The following is a 22,823-nucleotide window of genomic DNA, read 5'->3' on the forward strand; positions in this document are numbered from 1 at the left end:
CTTATTCAGTTATTGTTTTACACGATTCTTCTCAAAATCTTGTATTTTTTCCATAAGGGAACTTCTCTCCTTCAGTAGGTCTACCTATAGCTAATCATTTATCACCCAATAAGATGGTATTAGACTTAGTAAGCAAATAATTATACTCAATCAGCGGTTTCATGGTTCTAAGATGGCTGCAACTGACCAGTTCTTATATTTGAGCAATGAACTCGGCCATAATATTCATTGTCTCACCTATGCCAGTTGAACATGTGAAGAGAATGCAGCCTGGCACTTCCTGGGTTACTGTTGGAAGCCCCATAGAAATTGAGCAAGTACTATTTTTATGGAGTGTATTCCTGGGTGGGGATTTTACTATTTTGGTAGGGTAGCCACCTATATTTTGCCTTCTTAACAGAGTTTCACAAATACAATAGAAGGTTAATCCCAGCTTTTTCTCTGAATTTAAAATAGGAATGATCTTCTGTAACTGATAGAAACATAAATAACCAATTGAATCAATTAGCACTTTATATCAGTTTAAGTGATCACATTTACTTTTGTCTCATTATAATTTTTTGTAATCTTAAATTTTGCTTTTCCAACTATGATGTACTTCAGAATTGAGTTTTGTATACATGCTTTGACTCAACATTGGTTTCATACAGGCAAAAGCAGACGAGATTTCAAGGCTATTGATTGAAAATGAACAATTCAGAAACACAATTGATGATCTGAAGGTAGGTATGAATCAATTAACTATCTGGCTTTAATGTTGTATTTGTCAGCGTTCTGCTTTGCGATGTGACTGTTTTGTTTGGCACGTGTCATGTCTATTAAGATTATTGAGTATGCATTTGTTTTCAACAGCGATGCTGCTTGTAAATTGATTTGTTTCTATATTTTGATAATTTTCTGGTGGTGTGTATGGCTCGCTCTTAAATTTCTTAATTATTATAGAAGAGATCTTCAGAGGCAGAGTCTGATGCACTACGGGATGAATACCAGCAACGCCTTGGAGCCCTTGAACGGAAGGTATTTATGGCATTATTCAGGATTTGTTATCCTGAGATTGGGTTTTATATTTTGTGTCTATTCTTCAACAATGTTCTTGGACCAGGCCTTATTTTTTTGATGTGGTTTTACTGTTGACTTATTTCCCTATGTTGATTACTTCCAAATTGGCTCAAATGGTCTATTTGCTTTTTAATATCGTTTTTTTCCAATTTCATTTATGGTACAATTAATTAAGCATATAAACTTGATGCATAACTAATTGCCTGACAGTCCTGCATGTTTAATTCTGAATTGAAATGAAATAAAATTGTATTGATTTCCTTGAAGGACCAAAATAAAGGTCAACATGGCTGAAAGACAGCTCAGCATGCAAGGACTTATGGTTGTCTGGTGGATGTATCCTCTCAGATAAATAAAATCCTAAGCTAATTGTAAATGTAAAGCAATATGAAGGAAGATAACTAAAGAAAGGGAAAAGCCAGCTAAAGTATATCACCACACCAAAATGGGGTCTACTTGTGAAATGTACTCAAGATTCAGGAAAACCCATTTATAATGGGGATGAATAACCAGTGAGCCATCATTGATGACATTGAAGTTTACACAAATCTGTTGTGGTTGGGAAGAAGCCAGGGATGTACTCCATCCTCAATATTTGATGTCATTTCTCTCTCATGTCTCCTGAGACCTACGTGGCTTTCAATTTACTTGAGTAAAAGGAGAGGAAGATCGGGTCCCATCATTATGAAGATTGTTTCTAAATTCTTTCTAACTCAAAATTTGTAATATTTTCTTTGCAATAGTAGCTCTTAGTGGCCACTACTAAAAACCCTTGAAAGTTACACCTTTGTAAAGATTCAAGAATGGAACATGAAAAATGGATAGCATACCCAGCACATGAAAGAGACTCATGGAGAAAAACAACATTGCTCCTTGGAAGTGTTGAACTTAAGACTCTAGTTCAATGGGAATGGGTCATATGATGTTTCACACCACCATATGCTAGTGATCAACTTGTTTCTATGTCAATCTTTTAAAGGGCCAACATGTCATGTTCAACATGTCAACCATATTTCTTGAAGAAGTCGATCATCATGATTGACTGTGCAACCACAGCACAATTAGCTGTGAACTTTTTTGTAGTGATCCAAGGAGATTTTGTCCTCGGGGTTTCAAAGCAAGGGATATATTGCACTAATAACACAGTATCATTTACAACTTTCCCAATGACATATAAAATGCAACAGTGAAGAGATAAGTAACATCAGCAAGATATCTGATACATAAGCAGTACGAAAACTTCAGTAACTTTAGTTCCACTTTAACAACCATTTACTAGGGCTGTTACATCCTAACAGTATCAGTCCCTTAAATACTGATAATATAGTTGCAACCACAAATTAAACCCTAGTCAATTCAACTGTTTCTACTATCAACTCTCCAATGAGGCTCTATTACACCTAATGTGGCCTTCCACTGTGACTTCATCGCTCTTCAAACTCGGTACTGTCATTCACAGAAGACCCCTTGGTACGCTGATTTGCACTGGTGGTCTCAGTGCACTTGTAGCCTATCGGAAATCAAGGAATTAGATCGTGCTTCCTCCCAAATGTCTTGCGGCTACAGCTGTCAGTATTGATGGGGACAGGGGCCTCAGGGAGTCATGTTGTCCTGAACAGGGGTCTAAATGCTGTCTCCTCTTCAATCCGATTCGCTGGCTGGGACAGAGGCCTCATAAAGCCTTACTGTCTGAACATATAATTTGCTGCTACAGCAGGGCTTTTTACAGCCCAAGTTGACCTCAGGAGAGCCAATCCGCAGGTTCAGGATTTCGGCTGTGCGGCCCTCGGCCCTGTGGTCCTGCAGTCTGCGGTCTGTGGTCTGCGCTCGTCACAGAGATACTTCGTTGTCCGAACAGAACTTTGGTGGCAAAGGGATACCTCCAAGATGACCTTCGCTCCACAGAAAGACCACAGGAAAATCCACCTCCTTGCTTGCCAAACCATATCAGAGATGCTCCAAGTGTTTGCGCTGTGATGAAGTAAAGGAGAGAGGAGATTGGCTAGGGTGGGATCAGCACCACTGAAACCAATCAAGGGAAAAAAGGGGTCTTAAAACTGTCAGAGCCACAGCTCAAAAGAACAGAGATATTCCAATCCAAATCAATGATGATAAAATGATTCTATCTATCCATTATTTATAGATTCCTCATGGGGGTCTCTCTTCCTTAATCTAATGTGAGGTGTTACAAATGTAGCCCCCAATTTTGGCCTTTTGTCTCAGCTACCCCAAATTTATCCAATGTTGCCCCAAAACATTGGATAATGGGTTTCCCCCCTTTATCAATGACTGTAGCTTATGGGGTTGGATAGGCTATTTCATTCCCCTTAGGGCAATTAATTAGAAAGGGACATTACACTTTTCTAAAGTGGTTTTATGGTATTCAGAAAGGAGTTTGTTCCTGCTGTGCCAATGCCTGATTGCTGACCTTCTAAGAAAGTTGTGCTTGTTTGCGGCACATTACCTGAGAAACTGAGCTGTACTGTAGATGACATGGTCATGGTTCAGTGGTGAAGATAATGGCATGGAAGGCCAACTACCGAAGTTCAATTCCCTTGAAGACATGAATAAGTGGTTGGGGCCTGGAGCAAGTCCTTGGTCAATTTGATGGGATAGTACCCTGTTCATGGCAGCTTAGCTTAATGGAAGTGTTTGTGATTTCTGATTCACCCCTTGAGGTTGTCCATCCCACTCAGGCAGGCCTCTTGTGGTGCCTGACCTCTTCTGGCCAGCTGTGATGCTTCTCTTGAGTTTAAAGGAAGTACTCTCATAAAAAATCATGTAATCACAAATTGCTTCTGTAGTTTCATGAAAATAATCACATTTTTGTATTGTTCATTGGTGTTGTCCAAACTGTATGTTGCTATTCTTAATCCAGGTTTAACTACATGGAGGCACATGGAAATTTAGTGCCTAAACTATTAAATAATTCAATGTTTTGTCGACTGATATAATCCTTTCTTTTCTTGATAATTTTGTGAAATATTTGAGGTTTGCAATTTTCTCCTGATATATATGTTGCTTCAATTTGCTTTCGTATTTTCAATTTCTGTACTTCTTTAGAGTGGGATATTTTTTGGTGTATTGTATTATTCATTTAAATGTTGTTTCTACCATGGTTTAATGATATGGGGTGGCAAGGTACGTTCCCAACTCATAGATGAAATGGAGGTCCCAAGTTAAAAATGCAAAATATTGATATATATTCCTAGAACGAGCAATGAGGTGAGACTTTTGGGTGCAAGACAAAGGAATGGCCTAATAAACAAAACATTTTCATCTTTTTGAAACATAAATAAGACATGGCAAATTCGCAAAGCGTTTTCATACGTTGATGAAGTCACTTAAATGTAGATATGCTAGGGAAATTTAATAGTTAACATTTGACCATAAAGTGAGAGGTATCATTGATTGCAATGCATAATCCCTTAAAAGATTCCACATGTTTTCTGTATGCTTGCTCATATCTTCTTTTTAATCTTTATATGTAACTTGATTGATCATTTGGATTAATAATTTTGTGAGTAAGCTTTGCTATATCAATTTTCTTTAAGAGGAGACAACAAAGCAATGTTGCAAATATCAATATTTTAGAAGAAAGTCTTTCGGATTAATCACATAGTTAGGAATATTGAACTTTGTGGAATTGCAATATCAGAAAATTGCAGAAAACGTTGACAAATCTTTACAAACTGAGAAAAATACAAGTAGTTTATTTAAAAAATTCAAACTGATGACAACATTAAATAATCACATTGGTAATAAATATGAAAGTAAATGTTGGAAATACCGAGAAGGAGGGGGGGGGGGGTGAATCAGTATTTCTTAGCAATTAGCACTTTATTAATCTTTTTTCAGAACATTAGTTAATCTTCAATTTCAATTATTATTATTTTTCTTCTTTAGATAATCATAAACAGTAATCAACAGTAGACAACACCATACAACATTGCAGAAAGATAAACATGGACACAGAGATTTTTAGGTGAAAAATCCCCTCTGGGTCATGCTTTTTTAGTAATTGTCTTCTTCTCCTCTTTAAAATAAAAGTAATTACATCAAGTTTGCAGCCACAACTGAAGGAGGACAACTTTTAGGATGCTACTCAACCCTAATAACTTCCTGCAACTAGAAGGATGCTCGAAGACCCTATAAGTCAGCCACAACCTAACGAGTGCCCCAACACTCTGTTTACCACCCGCTTTTGGAAGGATGCTTTGTCGCCCTGTAGTTTATTAGCCCCAACTGAAAGGATGCCACAACGCCCTGTGCAGGCTACGACCTGCCCTAGCACCACCCTGCCGCCCTGAAGTGTTATCAGGCCACAACTTGAAGGTGAATCCAATCACCTCCCTTGCACCACTCTGCCACCCTAAAAAGCCAACAGCCCACGTTTCACAATTTTCAGACTGGATTCCCTTGTGCCCTGAATCAATATATGAAGATAGTAAATAAGATAATGCTGCTCTGCTCAAAATGAATATCCTGTAAAGTCCTGCAACTGCACTGTTGATCACACTGTATAATCTTGTTCAACTTGCACAACATTGCTCAATGTGACCACTACAATGTCCAACTACTGATCACTGTTAAATGCTATCCAACTGATCACTGTCCAAACTGTACCAAGCAAATCAGCCTACAATGGTCGCTGTACCACACTGCTCATGTAAGGATAAACATCATATGCTCACGAGACAATCAACATATCATATTGTTGCACTGTACCAAACTGCTCGCGCTGCTATAATAATGCTGCAACCATCTGGCACTGCTATCAAACAATGGCACAAACCAAGGTGCCTCTGATCATCCCTATGACCTGCTGCTGATGCTCTCAAGATCTGTCCACGGAGATCTACCAACATATGTCAAACACCACTGCTCAGCTGGTCAAACTCTGCCATCCGTCCTTACGTCAATATGCTGTACACTGGATGATATTGCCTTCAAAGACCTGCTACTATGTAAAGTTCTGTCATTATGGTAGTACACCCTCTAGGTCATTATTACACATCCCTAGGTCATCACTAGTACAAATTCCTAGGTTATCACTGTCACAGGTCTATGTACTGCAATCTATGGGTCAAGTCAAGGTAAAGGTGTCAACTCACTATCAATGTCATATCTAGGTGTCAAGTCAATAGTAATGCCTCACTGTCATATAGTGTCACAGTAAAGTCAGTCAAACGTTTCGTTGTAGAGTGCTCATTATGTCAAGGATTAATGTACAATTGTCATGTCTCAAGGATCACTGGCATTACATAAGTCAAACATTGTCATAGAACTACTATCAAATGTAGATTCACATCTCAAAAACATTATCATGAAAAGCACTGTCACTGTAAAAGCTAGGTTTAGGGTCACTGTCAAGAATCTTAACTGTAGGTCTTAGCCAACAATTTATAACATCTCCCACTCATTAAGGATTATTGCCATTATGAATAAGGTCACTGCATCCGTGTCAAATTTATAGGTCAACTGTCATATTATATCAATATATCACATATCATGTCTCAATTTTCACTATCATGTGCATACTGCCAAATCTTATGTCAAGTCAACACACACATAGAGGATTGTTTGTTAAGTCAAACACTATTGTCCCAACTCACAATACATATCATAGTGAATGCCATTTGTCAACAAAAGACAACAAATGTCACTTGCTGTCCCATCACATATAGTTACATCACTTGTCAAGAGTCATGTCAAGCTATCAAGTCAATCAAGTCTGTATGTCAGGTCAGAATGTCACAATTAGTATCGATACAATAAACAAGGTTAAAGTCTCACTATTTGTGAAGTCCACACACTCTTACTAACCATGATTACAGTCAAGTCTGTACATCTACAAGAGTTGCTGTCACATGTGCATATCTGCACTCAAGGAACTACTTTACTACTTGTCTTACTAGGTCACTATGTCAAGTTAACTGTTGTCACAACTTTCTCTATATCAAATCAATTTTCACTGATAAGGTCACTGTACATTGTGTGAAGGTAAAGTCAGGATGTCAATAGTCATATAATAGTCCATTGTGTCAAGTCAAGGTCAAGACATTTTCTCAATGTCAATGTGTCACTTATCAAGTCAAGTCAATAAGAGTCAATCCAAATACTGTTGTAGTATCCATTTGCAGGTGATTGAAAGTGGTGATAATAAAGCTTGTTCTTTTCTTCAAAATTCAAGTCAATAGACTTCTGTAGTGTAGGACCGAGAGTGCAACCCTTCATGAATCCATCATACCTTAATCAAACGATATGCTACAATAAAGAGAATTTATTAGAGTGCTGGGTCTTCTATTAGATCACTGGTTATGGCACATGCTATTTCAAAAATTTCATTCACAAATGTAACCAAAAGGAGTCGGACAGTGATAGAGCAAGTGAAGAGACAATAAAACAATTCTGCAGAAACCCTAAAAGAAAGCTGAATTTAACAGGCTTGCCCACTCATTACCAACAATAGAAAAATGTGCAAAACAGTCCTGCGGCCTAGCCCTAGCAGAGGGGCCGAGGGTTTGCAAAAGTATGCCCAACAAGTCCTACAAGAATGCCCAACCGAATCTTACTCCTTTGCTGGTTCTTGAGACGGCAAGATTACAGGGTTACTGAGGAAACCCTATGGACGAGGTGTTGTGCAAAAAGAAAGGAAAGGTGCCCTAATCGCGGGGTCAACTCACAAAGGGATTCACAAGACACAAACACACCAAAAGAGAGTGTACCTTGGAGGACCGAGTGAGTGAAGAATGCTGAAGATAAAATGTTGAATCCTCTGCCCTAGCCTTAGAAAGATCCAAACGTTTCTTTTGCCTCAATATACCGAATAATTTCAGGGAAAGGGATAAGTGTGATATTGTTGAAAAAAATGATGTGTTTTGGGAGGCATCAAGGTCTCTTTTTATTGTGTTTTGGAGGGGCTAGTAAGGGCTTCTAATGTGAATGTTGGAGTAGGTTTAGGTGTTTTAAAAAAATGTTAACTTATCTAATTAATGGTTTCCTTGAGCCCTAAGCAAAGGCCACTTACCCTTTTGTGAAGGAACTAGGCTTGTGTAAGGGGTTTGTGATGCTAATTAGTTAATTACCCTTCCTAGGATGATTTTACTATAAAAAGCCCATATACTTGTTATTAGAAACGCTCAACCAATGAAAGTATGCCAAGTCACCACCCCTTGGGGTTTTAGCCTGGAAAGTGGGCTCTTTGATTTCAAATTCAATTTTCTCTCAAACCAGGAGAACTTATGTGGCATACCACATACCACTGGAAAGATCTCAACAAGGAGAATCCAATGATGTGGATCTCAAAGTCAAAGTCAATGTTTTGACCCTTCAAAAACCCTAAGACTTGGGTTTTCAACCATCCATCAGTGTAGTTGCCAATTTGATGTTACTGACAATTATTAAGAAGCATTCATTAACCATTTGACATCAATGACTGGTGTTTTTAGTCAAAGTCAAACCCAATCAATTCCATGGGTTGACATCAATTACAACACCATCCTACAGTAAACTCATACAAGATGTCAAATGATAACTCACACAACAATTGTTGATACCAATGCTGCATGAAGTGGGGACGAAGTGGATGTGTTTTTTGGAAAGGAAGCACCGGGAGAATCATTTTCCTAAAATCCTCAGAAGCGAAGCACACCGAAAGTGTCTCTCTCTATATATATGATTGCATTTATATTAAAAAAAATCCAGTGTGCCAAATTAGTTGAATCATATATCAAAGCATGCATACTTGTACATAAATCAAGAGAGAAATGGCATCCATAGTACATTAACGATTAATTATTTGAGCCTCAACCATCTAGAATCTAGATTTTTCTCCGCTTGTCTAGCCTTTGCCTTTATCTCAATTCTTTAGGGATATTAGTCAACATTACCCAATTTTGATCAAACTGCCTAATGGGTGTTGAAATTTCACCTACCTTCCAGTTTTTTCTTGTCAGACTTTTGTCAAACGCTTAGTCAAACTTTGATTTCAGTCTCCAATAAGAAAAACATCATATTTAATGCATTAAACTTAAATAGATTCAAACTGATTTTTATGAGCTGAAATACACGACTAAATCAGACTTTAAACAGCCGAGAATGAACAATAGACAACACACATGAGACATAGGATTTTGGGCAAAGCCCTTGGAAAAACCCTAAAGGGAAAACTGGTGAGAACTGAGAAGAGGAATTTTATTAAAGAGGTCTCCGAAAATTTACAGCAGAAAATTTCTTGCCAAGCTGTACTTATCTCTCCCTGAAATTCGTGATGAAATTTCCCTTCGAAAAAACACCTAGATTTCTCAAAATTCATGCCAGAATTTCTGTACTGCTGTATGGTCTGCTACAACATGAAATGCTGTATGTTTGCTTCGATTTTGTGCTCGAATTCACTGCTGGAAAGTACAGCTTATACATAACTCCTACAACAATAAATATTGCCGCAAAATTCATGCAAACCTGCCTTGATTTCTGTGCTTACAATGCTGTACTGCTACCACAAGAAATGCACTGTATGGCCTGCAATTTAATGCTAGAAAATTGCCTTGGATTCGAGGTACTGCTGCAATTACTTGCTGGAAATCGCCTTGGGAAGTGTGCCCTCCTTCTCAGCCTCCTGCTCACGTTTTTCTTAGCTCTTTTCTGTTCCTCCTTTCTCCTCAAAGAATGTGCCTCTTCCCTCTCCCTTTTCTCTTTTTATTTCTCATTAATGATTAAAATCCCTAACCCTACATCTCAATGGTTGAGTTTCAATTTGGCCATCTCAAGATCAATGGTCACGACTTAAGTGACCCAAGTTTATAAAGTCATACTCACATTATAAAAATTCACTTTTTAGTCATTAATTATAAAAGTATACTTTTCAACTTTATAAAATCAATTTATAAAGTAAAGTGCCTGGCACAATTAACTTGGCTTATTCAACAAATTCATATTTATTATTATTAAAAACAGATAGATGATTACAATTTGTGGGAGGCCCCTGGCTGTACACTGCCTTGGGCGTCTCATGGTGCAAAGATCATGCCCCTTGCCTAATAACTATTAATTAATTAATTTTTTTATATAACATTTATTTCCTAAAAAAAAAAAATGCTTTGTCCTCAAAGCATACGTAACGACAGATGTTGTTGACGAAATGCTTCAGTCGCCCAAGAAGCTTCTTCTTCGGGTAAATCGTTCCACTTGATCAAGTATTCCTTGATTACACGAGATCGAAGCTTCTTTTCCTTGGTGGATATGATACCTTCTGGTTCTAAAATGACCCTTCCTTCATCATCTAAGGATGGAAGAATTGTTTGTGCTAATTGATGGTCACCAAGTGCCGTTTTAAGTCAGGATACACGGAAGACGTTGTGAATGCGACTTTTATCCGGAAGGCTTAAACTATATGCAACTTGACTGATCTTTTTGTTAATATGGTGTGGTCCATAGAACTTTGGTGCCAATTTATTTTTTCCTTTTTGGTTCAAAGAAAATTGTTTCAATTTATTTTTTCCTTTTGTTTCAAATACCCATTCTCCAACTTCAAATTCTCTCTTGGTTCTGTTTCGATCAGCTTGTTGCTTCATGCGGTTTCTTGCATTATTTAAATTTTCTTTTAGAGTTTAAACGATTTTTTGGGCTTCTTCTGGTTGGTTTTTAACAACTGGTAGATTTGGCTAGACGGTAGATAGATCCTTCCATTTCGGAGGTTCGTACCCATACAAAGCTTGGAATGGAGTCATTTTTGCTGATGTACGATAAGTAGAATTATGCCCCCATTCAACGAGATGCAACCACTGAACCCACTTATTATTATTATTATTATTTTTTATTTTTTATTTTTGCTGTAGCGTAACAATGTAGGTAGGTTTCCAAACATTTATTGACAACTTCCATTTGTCCAACTGTTTGAGGGTGGTAAGTGGAACTTATATTTAGGTAGGTTCCTATATGGTTGAACAATTCCTTCCAAAAATTACCCTTAAATTTGGCATCTCTATCACTCACAATGACTTTTAGAAAATTGTGTAATTTATAAATATTTTTGCAAAATATCTCAACGATATGTTTAGCTGAGTCTGATTTCTTCCTTGCAATAAAGTGAGCATATTTGGTGAGTCTGTCGACTACTACGAAGATCTTATCCTTGCCTTCAGATACAGGTAATCCCTCAATAAAGTCCATTTTATTTCTTCCCATTTCTAATTTGGAATGTTTAATGGGTGAAGTAATCTAGGTGTCGTAATATTTTCACTTTTATTTTTTTGACATTTGTCACATTTTGCTACATATTTCTGAATATCGCGACTCATCCCCTTCCAAAAGAATGATTGACATGCATTGTAGTAAGTTTTAAAGAATCCTACATGTCTGGTTGACAATGAATCATGTGACTCCTTGAGTATCTTGGATTTAAACATGGAGTTTGAATTCAGATAGATTCTTCCTTTGTACCATAGAATATTGTTCTTCCATTCAAATTTTGAGTTGTCTGGAAGGTTATTGATTATCACAGTTATTTTTGGATCCTTAGCATACTCACTTCGAATCTCATTAAGCCATTTAGGAACAACAACCAAGACTGCAAGTAATGTTGATTCTTTGTCCTTCCTAGACAGGGCATCTGCTACTACATTGTCTTTTCCCCTTTTATGTAGTATCTCTATGTCAAAGGTGACAATTTTTTCAATCCATTTTTGTTGTTCTTCGGAAAGTGTTTTTTGTTGAAGGGAGGTGTTGGAGACTATTATGGTCTGTTCGAATGGAGAACTTACTTTCCAGAAGATATTGTCTCCACTTGGCCAATGCGTGCATAATAGCGGGCATTTCCTTGTTGTATGTGTACTTAAGATGTTCTCGTTTATTGAGCTTCTTGCTTTCAAAAGATATTGGATGCCCATCTTGCATTAATACTGCACCTATACCGAATCTTGAAGCATCACACTCAATGATAAATGGTTTAGAGAAATCTGGAGTTGCCAATACTGGGGCGTTGCCGCGTTAGACATAACTTCCTTCGGTTCTTCAAAACATGTTCTTGCTTCCTCATTCCATTGAAATGAATTCTTCTTTGAAAGGTTTGTTAGAGGTGCAGCTATGTGTGCATAGTTTTTAATAATTCTTCGGTAATATCTAGTCAATCCTAAGAACCCTCTTAGCTTGGATATATTAACTGGTTTGGTCCATTCCTTTATAGCTTTGATTTTATTAGGGTCCACTTTACTCCTTCATGGGATATTATGTGTCCGGGATATTCTACTTCTTCCTTCCCAAAGGTACATTTGGATTTCTTGGCGTAGAACTGATGGTCTTTCAGTAGTGTAAAAACTTTATCCAGATGTTGTAGGTGCTCCTTCCAAGTTTTACTGTAAATTCAAATATCATCAAAGAATATTAATACAAACTTCCTAAGATATGGACGGAATAACTCGTTCATAATGGCTTGGAATGTTGTTGGTGCATTGGTTAACCCAAAGGGCATTACTTTAAATTCGTAGCAGTGTGGAAAAAGTCCCGAAAAATCGGGATTTATTCCTAAAAACGCGATTTTTTCAGTGAAAGGATTAAATCGGCCGACTTTTTGACGACTTTTTAAGAAACGAAAAAATCGCGATTAAATCGAATTAATCCCGATTAAATCGGGAGTCGATCGAAAAAATCGGCTGCATTAAAAAAATTTGGTCCGCGGGCATAAAAACCGGAAATCGTTCGTTTTATTTTTTCATTGTGTTTTGGCTTGTTCGCTGTGGAGGAGAATCGAGGGTTTCGAGTTCGACTGCGAAATTGTCGGTGTGCATTTGCAAGAGGAGCCCCCGCAAGCGTCCGCCGTCAAGGTATGTATTTGGTACCTCCATGCATTTGTGCTCATGGCCCATTATCGGTTATCCAGATTCCAAATAAAATCGACTATATAATATATATTATATATCACTGTTCAGTGTTATGAGTTATCATTTAGGTTTATTTATTATTTATGTATATTATATATATATTTTAATTTATAACTGTTGAGCCGCCAGCGGCAGCCGCTCAGCGTTCAGCGGTTCAAATATTCACTGTGCCCACTGCCCATTATCGATTCCAGAATCCAAATAACAATTTAAAATTTTAATGGACAAAATATATATTATATATAAGTTTATAAGTTATAACTATTATGTTACATGTAATTGTATGTTACATTGTTATTATTTAAATTTTATATAACTGTTCAACAGTCAACTTCAAAACAGCGGCTGTTATGTAATATGTAAATTTGTAATATGTATGTTAATTTTTTATTTACATTTATTTATATTTATTTTATTGTTATTATTTAATATTTATGTAATATGTATGTTATATGTTATATTTATGTAATATGTATGTATTTAATATTTATATATGTATGTTATTATTTAATATTTATAATTTTATATAACTGTTCAAAACAGCCGCTCAGAGTAGGTTCACTGTACATACATTTATTATTTAATATTTACTAATTTGTTTCTAAATTCTGAGTGCAATACAAATTAGTAAATTACTAATTATAATTTGCTGATTTGAATTTGTTTCCATTCTTTTTGTGCCCAGGTTTAAACTTTAAATTCCAGCTCAAAGTTTAAAACAAAATGCCGAGGATTTTGGATTCTATGTGGGAGTTTGGTGAGCCTGATGTTATACCTGAAACTGGGGCGGTCAATAGAATGTATTTGACTTGCAAATTGTGTGGAAAGCATATGTCAGGAGGCATCAACAGATTAAAATTCCATTTGGGGCAAATTCCAGGCCAAAATATTGAACTTTGCAAAGAGACAACTCCAGAAATCATCCGACGGGCCATTCAATCATTGATGGATAAAGAGGAAGGAAAAGACACCAGAGCAACACTAAGAAACCAACTTGTAGGGGGCTCAAGAGTGGGGGGAATTGAGAGTGGCAATGTTTCTACAGCAGCATCACCTTCCTCACCCATGGGTACATTGGGTAGTGGTACTCATCCTTCTATCTCATCTTTTTTTGTTCCTAGAACAGCAGCTGGTTCACAACTTGGGATTAGATCATCAATGAAAAAAAAGGAAAAGGCAGAAGCTGACAAGTTGGTCAGTAGGTGTCTTCTATGGAGTGATGTTCCCTTCAACATTGCCAAGACAAACCCATTCTACCAGCCTATGTTTGATGCTATTGCTGTCGTTGGCCCGGGGTACAAAGCCCCCACCTTTGCAGAGTTGAGAGGGCCTTTTCTTCAAGATGAAAAGACTGAGTGCACTTTTAGATTGGCAGAGTTTAGGGCATCATGGGAGCACACTGGATGCACAGTCATGTCAGATGGTTGGACTGACCAGAAGGGTAGGACACTTCTTAACTTCTTGGTTAGTTGTCCCAAGGGGACAATGTTTATGAAATCTGTTGATGCATCTGACCACATTAAAGATGCATGTTTATTATGTGAGTTGTTGGACCTCTTCATTCAGGAAGTAGGCCCAAGCAATGTTGTCCAAGTCATAACGGACAACGCTGCAAATTATGTTGCAGCTGGCAAGATGCTTATGGAGAGGTATCCTAACTTGTTTTGGACACCTTGTGCTGCTCATTGCATTGACTTGATGTTGGAGGATATAGGTAAAATTCCTACTGTGAGGGATATTGTTGAATCATCCAAGAGCATAACAAAATTTATTTATAATCATTCATCTGTGCTTAGCTTGATGAGAAAATTCACCAACAAAAAAGAGTTGGTGCGGCCTGCCATTACACGATTTGCCACTTCTTTCATATCTCTTCAGTCTCTATTGAATTCTATGTGGGAGGTGAAGAGCATGTTTCTCTCAGCGGATTGGCGTTCTTTATCTATTAGCCGCAAACCGGAGGGAGAGGGCATATGCAGACTAGTTTCATATGATCAGAGCTTTTGGGCAGGAGTAGAGGAGGCGTGTGCCATTTCAGAACCTTTGGTAAAGGTTCTTCGGTTGGTTGATGGAGAGAAGCCCGCAATGGGCTACTTGTATGAGGCCATGGATAGGGCCAAAGAAGCCATCCGTGCTTATTATGCAGATAAGGGAGACGAGGGGTTAGAGAAACAACAGGTCATATGGGGAGTGATTGATCAGCGATGGAACAATACCCTCCATCGCCCCATTCATGCTGCAGGTGTCTACCTCAACCCTGCATTTTCTTATGCTTGTGGTTTCAGATTTGATGCCGAGGTGATGGATGGATTCTTCACTTGTGTCGAGAGGATGGTGTCATCTGAGCAAGAACGTGAGGATATTTCTAAAGAAATGGAGGTCTATAGGATGGGAGGTGGCACATTTGGTTTTGACATGGCTATTAAGAATAGGACGACCAAAATGCCAGGTAAGTTTCAGTTTGTTTCAAATTTTCAAGTTTAGAATTTCAATGTTTTTTTTTATGTTTCTCATTTTTCTTTTAACTTGTAGATGCTTGGTGGACAAGCTATGGTGCCAGAGTACCACATCTCCAAAAGCTTGCCATTCGAGTGCTCAACCAAACATGCAGTTCCTCTGGGTGTGAGCGCAACTGGAGTGTATTTGACAAAATACACTCCAAAAAGCGCAACAGGTAAAAACTAAAAAGATTTCAAATTAAATTTTTTGAATTCATTTGATTAATTTTAATATTTAAATTTTCTAAGTACTAATTTACAATCTATGACCCTAATACAGATTGGAATCCAAACGCCTCAATGACATGGTATACGTCTACTACAATCTTTGATTGTGGGTGAGACAGCTTCAGAAACCTACTGATGTGGAAGCCATCTCATTGGACAATATTGATACCACCACTGCATGGAGAGTCGAGACTGAGAGGCCAATCTTGGACACGATCCCGGATTGGTTAGGTGTGGATCTAGAGGATGTAGCAATCGCAGAGGAGGGAGAGCTAGAGATAGAGGAGGAGGAGGCGGAGCAACATCAGGGTCAGGAGGCAGTAGTAGAGCTGGATGAGGATGCTGAGGAGGAGGTGACACCATCTAGGGTGGGCAGCAGCAGCGGCAGCGTAGCACAGAGGCCACCTCTTCCATCAGCTTCTAGAGGACGATTGAGTCCATTTCCTTTTGTATCCCCAGGGGCAGGGTCTTCTTCCTCTAGAGGAAAAGGCAAAGCCATTCCCTATTCCTGTAAAAGGGGAAGAGGATCTCAGTGACTGATTAGTGATTACTTGATGACTCATGATGTACATTTATTATATTTTTTGTTGATATTTTGACTCTTGAGAGTTGAAACTCAGACAGGACTCAAAATTCAGGAGTGGATTCACTATTTTGATATGTGATGCAGCACTAGACTTCATATACATATTATATATTAGCTTTCTTTACATGTTTATGTGGAAATGCATTTATTTGATGTTGCGGATACTCTAGATGTTAAAAAAAATTAAAAAAAATGAATAATTTTGTGTTTTTTTAATTTTGCCGACTTTTTCGAAAAACTCCCGTCTTTGCCGAGTTTTTCAACTTTTGGACCCTTGCCGAATTAATCCCGACAGCGACTTTTTCCACATTGATTCGTAGTGACCCTCGTGTGTTCGGAACGCAGTTTTTGGTATGTTTTCCAACTTGATTCGGATTTTGTAATAGCCTGATCTTAAGTTCAATTTTGAGAAGTATTTTGAGCAATGTAGTTCATCCAACATTTCATCGATAAAGGGAATTGGGAATTTGTTTTTAATCGTTATTTTGTTTAATCCTCTATAATCAATGCATAGCCTAGATGATCCATCTTTCTTCCTTATTAATACCACAGTCCACTGGAGCAGCATACAGACTCTTAGTTTTCGAGATGATCCCACATTTTAAAAGGTCTTGGATTAATCTTTCAATTTCAGTCTTTTGGTGATGTGGATATCGATACGGCTTGATGTTGACGGGGTCTGATCTTGCTTTGACTTCTATTGTATGCTCGATTTCCCTGTTAGGAGGCATTTTCATGGGCAGGTCTTGGAATACTTTTTCATGCTTCTAAATTAGCTCTTGTACTTCTGGTGACTCTTTGCTGATCATGTTTGCAGATAACATTTCTAATTGGTGACATTGTACTACATAAGCTGGTGCTCCTTTTCGAATCATCTTCATCATTTGGGATGACGACACGATTTGATTCTCTGGTGCTTGGAATCCGTATAACTTGTACCTCTGCCCTTCCCAGTTAAAGCTTATGAACTGCTCTTGATGGTTGGCAGAGTAAGTGCCTAGGGTTCGTAGCCATTGGATACCTAAGACCACATCTACTCCTCCTAATGGTACAATGAAGAACGGGGATTCTAAATTAAAGTCTTGAATCTGCAATTTGACCTTATGGCATTTCCCTACCTTTTCAATCTTCTTACCGTCGGCTACCATCACCTTCATGTTGGGCAAGGGGAATGTGAAAATGTTGAGTCTCTTTGCCATGGTTGCATCTAAAAAATTGTGGGTGCTACCAAAGTTGATGAGAACCACTACGTTGTTCTTCTTTATATGTCCTTTTAATTTTAAAGTCTGGGGTTGTGATATACCTATCATAGCCGATAGTGACACTTGTGGAATACTTCCGTCATCTAATTCTGGAGAGAATTTTGGGGTATCTTCTATTCCTTCTATGTCTGATTCATCACTGTTTGAATCATTAGTTACTTCACAGTTATATAGGTTTTTTGACTCTTTTCGTTTAGCACACCTATGTTTAGGGTCCACTTCTCGCCACAAAGTTTGCACTTGCCTTCTTTTAACCTTTGCATTTCCAAGTTAGATTTTTCACTTTCACGAAGATGTGGTGGAACATATCTTGTATTATCCGTATCCACGGACTGGGGAATTCTTTGTCTCAAATATACTTTTTCCGGTTTTGACCACAGTATCTGTTCAAATTTCTATTCATGTAATGTCATGAAGCTCAAGTTCTACTCGTAGATGAGTTTTAAGTCCGGATATGTATGATTGAATTAGACGAGATTCTGATAACCCATGTACTTGTGTTGCTAAGGTCTCCCATTCTCGAGTGTATTCATCCACATTTCATTTTTGTCGTAATCTGATGAGCGTTGAAAATAACGCGTAAATTTTCTCCAACTGATTGCGAGTGTCGTCTTCTTCCACCACATATACCAATTATATGTTTCGCCTTCCATTTTCATGGAAGCGTGTCTAATATTTTCGTCATCATTATCAATATCATAAATCTTGAAATATTCTTTTGCTTTATTCAACCACGCAATGCTGCATTTTTCGTTACCATTGAATTTAGGTAGCTCGATTTTTGCTCTTCGTTGATACGTCGCTAACGGTGGAGCGAAAAGAGGGTATTGATTGGTGAATGTATTACAGAGCTGCTTATTTGAAAAGGTCCTGTTACTATTTCCTTGATGGTGTGTGGATGAATTTTTTGGAGACTTCGTTTTTCATGAGAATCTGCTGAATTTGTTGAATCTGATGAATTGTGCTGTTGATTACCTCCATCATCTTGGAGTATTTGTTCGGGTGTAACCTTCATCCTGTCACACAAAATGCTCAGCATTGACATTGTCTGATTATGATTCATTTCGGATTTGATATGGTTCTGCCCGAATTGTTGTTCTGTTTGATTTGTCGTATCCTGAAGCTTCTTGATATCGTCAGAATGTCTAGTAATCCTGAAGCTTCTTGAAATCATCGGAGTGGCTAGTAATCCTATTCTCGGGATCAATCAATTTTTTGCTAAAATTGGTCATTGTCATCAACGACATTGAACGGGTTTGTGGGGGTGTATATTTGTCTGCCAACTTTAAAGTTTCTTCCTTAACCTCTTTTTTTTTAATAATAAGAATCACTTTTTCTAGTCACCTGTCCCCTATTAGTAACTAACACTGATCCTATATCTAAGATCCCCTCAGATACACCCACAGGTTGACCCATCAACCTATATGACTGCCCCTGTCTGATATTAGGCATTACTAATGCATCCAAGGTCACTCCCTCTAAACATAGAATCCCTTGTTCATCCAGGAACAAAAATCTATATCCATCATCATCCAAGGTTGATACTAAGAGCAAGTGTACCATCAACCTTGGAACAAATAACATGCTTGTCACCTCCACAAATCCTCCTAACTCTAGCTGGAATGTAATACATCTAACCCCCTTTATTGCATGTGTGATGCTAGCTCCACAACTCACTTGGCAATCTAAGCCTGTCTTTGGAATACTGCGGAACACTAACCTCATCCCTGTCATGTGACTAGATGTTCCAATGTCCACTCGCCATAACCCATTGTTCTCATACACAACAATACTACTGTTTGAAATACAGGCAATAACATAAAACTCTTTCTCTAATTTGTCAACAAGTAATCAATCTTAGTTGATGCTACTACTGCTGCTTGAGCCTCTTTCTTCTTCTTCTTGTATGGACATTGGCTTGCATAGTGATAAGCCTTGTGACATGCAAATCATTTCACTTTGCTCATGTCCTTCATAGAAGTAGATCCCCCACTTCCCTTTACGTTACCTTTGCCTTTGCCGTTAACTGCTATGTTACCGGATCCGTCGGGCCTAATGGCTGGATCTGCGAATCCCCAGATCGTTGACAGATTCGGATCCGGATCTGCAGAGACCCGCCTATCTTCTATTCGTGGGTAAAAAAATCATCAACATACAGGAGCACAAAATTCCAAAACAAAAAATTCAGTGCAAGTCAATGGAATGGTAAGAAATAGATTAATGAATCCGTTAGTGAAAATAAACTAGGGAATTGCTGGGCGACATAAAATTTATTATTTTTATGTTGAACATATTATAAATTTTAATACAAGACGCTATAAACTTTAGTGCAAGTTCATGGCAACATACAAGATGCTATAAACTTTGATGCAAGTTCGTGGCGACAATTTATTATTTCTATGCTGACCATATTATAAATTTTAATAGTATTAAAGACATATTATAAACTTTAATACACATGACGTGAACTCATATTTATTAAACTTTAATAGTATTAAAGACATTATAAACTTTAATACATGTGACGCGAACTCTTATTCATTTAGAAGATATTATAAAGTTCAAAAAGTAAGTTTATGTTTTAATCAATTTTAAAGTTCCTTTTCAAGTTTAAAAGTAACTTTTCTAAAATAACTATAAGTTTAATAATTTGCTTAATATAAATAATTACAACTTAGTGTTTAAATATTTATAAATGATGCATTAATTATATTGTGATTAATTTAATAATTATTTTTAAAGTATTAAATTGGAGTTATATATTTAAAAATTCACAGATGTTTTTTTTATTTTATATAAATTTAATTAATATTTATAAATGATACATTAAAAATGATTTATATAATAATTATCTATTGTATGTAAAAATTATATATTAAAAAATTAGCATATGTTTTTATTTTTATATTTGTATAAATTTAGTTTTTATTTTTATATCTATATAAATTTTAATTTTAAAAATTATAAAATATTTTATATTTGCTTGTACTTGCCATTTCTTTGCCGTTTCCGGATCCTGGGTTTTCAAAAAACTGGCGGATCCGTATCCGAATCCGGATCCTGGTAACTTAGGTTAACTGTAAGAGCAACATTTTGCTCATCATCCCCACCATCACACTGGCTTGTGTTTTTGGAACCTCTCCTTGTCTCTTCCTTTATGAAATCATCCCACAATCTCTCCCAACTAGTCAGATTTTCCTGTGCAATAATCCCATCAATAAAGACATCCTGTTTTGTAGGAAAACCACTCAAGGCTGATCTAGCAAACTATTCATTATCAATAGTTTCTCCCATTGCTGTCAAATCATCTCTAATCTGTGTAATCTTGGTTATTTATAATGCAATTGTGTCAGTTTCAGACATCTTGGTATTTCTCAGCATTTCTTTCAACACCATCTTTCTATTTTGGTTTGTAATCTGGTATAAGTTTGTAGCTTGGTAAGGATTCCCACATCTCAGAGACATTCTTCTTCTTGTCACGTGAGGTATAATATGGTCTTTAATGGTATCCAGGATTATTCTCTTGGCCGTCACATTCTTTTTATTACACTTAGCCCACTGTATTGAATCAGTGGGAAGTCTCATTGTCTTCTCAACAATGTCCCACAACTCTTACTCCTTGAACAACAAAACAATCCTCTCCTTCCATGGGCTGAAGTTTCCTGCCCCTCCTAATCTGTTCTCATAATGCAACCCAATAGCCATTAAACCAACAATAGCTTTCCCTTCACCTTTCCTAACACAACTCTCTGGGCCTCTTGCAATCCCTACAATTCCACTATGTCAAAATCTGCCCACTGAACCTCATAGTCCCAGCTTTGATACCATGTTGAAATTTCACCTACAATATAGTTTTCTCTTGTAGGACTTTTCTCAAACACTTATTCAAACTCTGATTTCAGTCTCTATTAAAAAAAATTCATATTTAATGCATTAAACTTAAATACATCCAATATGATTTTATCAGATGAGAATTAACAATAGACAATACACATGAGACACAGGATTTTGGGCAAAGCCCTTGGAAAAAGCTCGAAGGGAAAACTTGTGAGAATAGGAATTTTATTAAAGAGCTCCCAGAAAATTTCCAGCCAAACTGTATTTCCCTCTCCTCGAAATTCATGACAAAATTTCCCCTTGAAAACAGTGCCCAGACTTCTCGAATTTTGTGCCAAAATTTCTGTACTGCAGTATGGTTGTGCCTGAATTCACTGCTGGAAATTACGGTCTATACAGAACTCCTACAGCAATAAATAGTAAATACTGCCTCGATTTCTGTGCTCACAATGCTGTACTGTCTCCACAATAAATGTGCTGTACAGCCTTGAAATTCGTGCTGAATGGCCTGCAATTTAATGCTGGAAAGTTGCCTTGGGACTCAAGCTACTCACTGCTGCAATTAATTGCTGGAAATTGCCTTGGGAAGTGTGCCCTCTTTCTCAGTCTCTTGCTCACGTTTTTCTCAGCTCTTCTCTCTTTGTCCTTTCTCCTCAAAGAATGTGCCTATTTCTCTCCATTTTCTTTTTTTATTTCTCATTAATTACTAAAATCCCTAACCCTAGATCGCAATGGTTGAGATTCAATATGGCCATCCCAAGATTAGTGGTCATGACTTAATTTCACATTGGGCCCACTTAGATCACTTAAGTGACCCCACTGTATAAAGTCACACTCACTTTATAAAAGGTCACTTTTTAGTCATTAATTATAAAAGGTACACTTTTCAATTTTATAAAATCGCTTTATAAAGTAGAGTGCCTAGAGAGAGAAATGCATTTGGTCACTTCTACATGCTAGGCATTGCCAATGCATAAATACTGCTAAGCTACCAAAATCCTATCAATGTGTGGTTCCCGTGTCTAGTGTGTGGTGGGGGGACAGTTCCTGTGACACTGGTTGATATTGATAATTGTCCTATGAAGACTTAAAGTTGAATACATATTACAAATTTACTTCAAAAATATAATAATTGTAAGCCATCATTAGTAAGAAACATTGATCAATATTCTATTCATTCTCTCTGCCCCATTTATTGGCAAAGTTAATTCCATTTCCTCTAGAAGAATAACCTGTAATTGGTGTCAAATGTCTTTTAGTAGCTGCGTCAGTCTCTGTAGGTAGTGGATGTGGTATTGAGGTTGTCTCATTCTCACTCTCTTCATCCTCCAAAGGTAAAGATATGTGGAGATTCTCCCCTTCCACCTCTTCTAGCTCATCCTCCTCCAACCACTTAGGTGCCTCATCCATAATAGGGATCTTGGCCTCTACCCTTCACATAGTTGTGGTGCCAATGTCATCCATAGAAATCATG

General features: G+C 37.4%; 1 protein-coding gene across 2 annotated transcripts in view; it reads left to right on the forward strand.

Annotated features, from left to right (window-relative positions):
• The window catches only part of GC5 (golgin Putative 5), a 237,316-nt gene that overhangs the window by 55,200 nt on the left and 159,293 nt on the right, over nt 1–22,823 (forward strand). For both annotated transcript variants that reach the window (XM_089415144.1, XM_089415147.1), the window contains exons 4-5: nt 651–722; nt 943–1,017. In XM_089415144.1, the coding sequence (XP_089271270.1) occupies nt 651–722; nt 943–1,017 (147 nt within the window). The remainder of the gene's footprint in view (nt 1–650; nt 723–942; nt 1,018–22,823) is intronic.

Source organism: Pinus tabuliformis, chromosome 6 (assembly GCF_031772625.1).
Source record: "Pinus tabuliformis cultivar Carrire ecotype Pingquan chromosome 6, CPIR1, whole genome shotgun sequence".
Lineage (NCBI taxonomy): Eukaryota > Viridiplantae > Streptophyta > Pinopsida > Pinales > Pinaceae > Pinus > Pinus tabuliformis.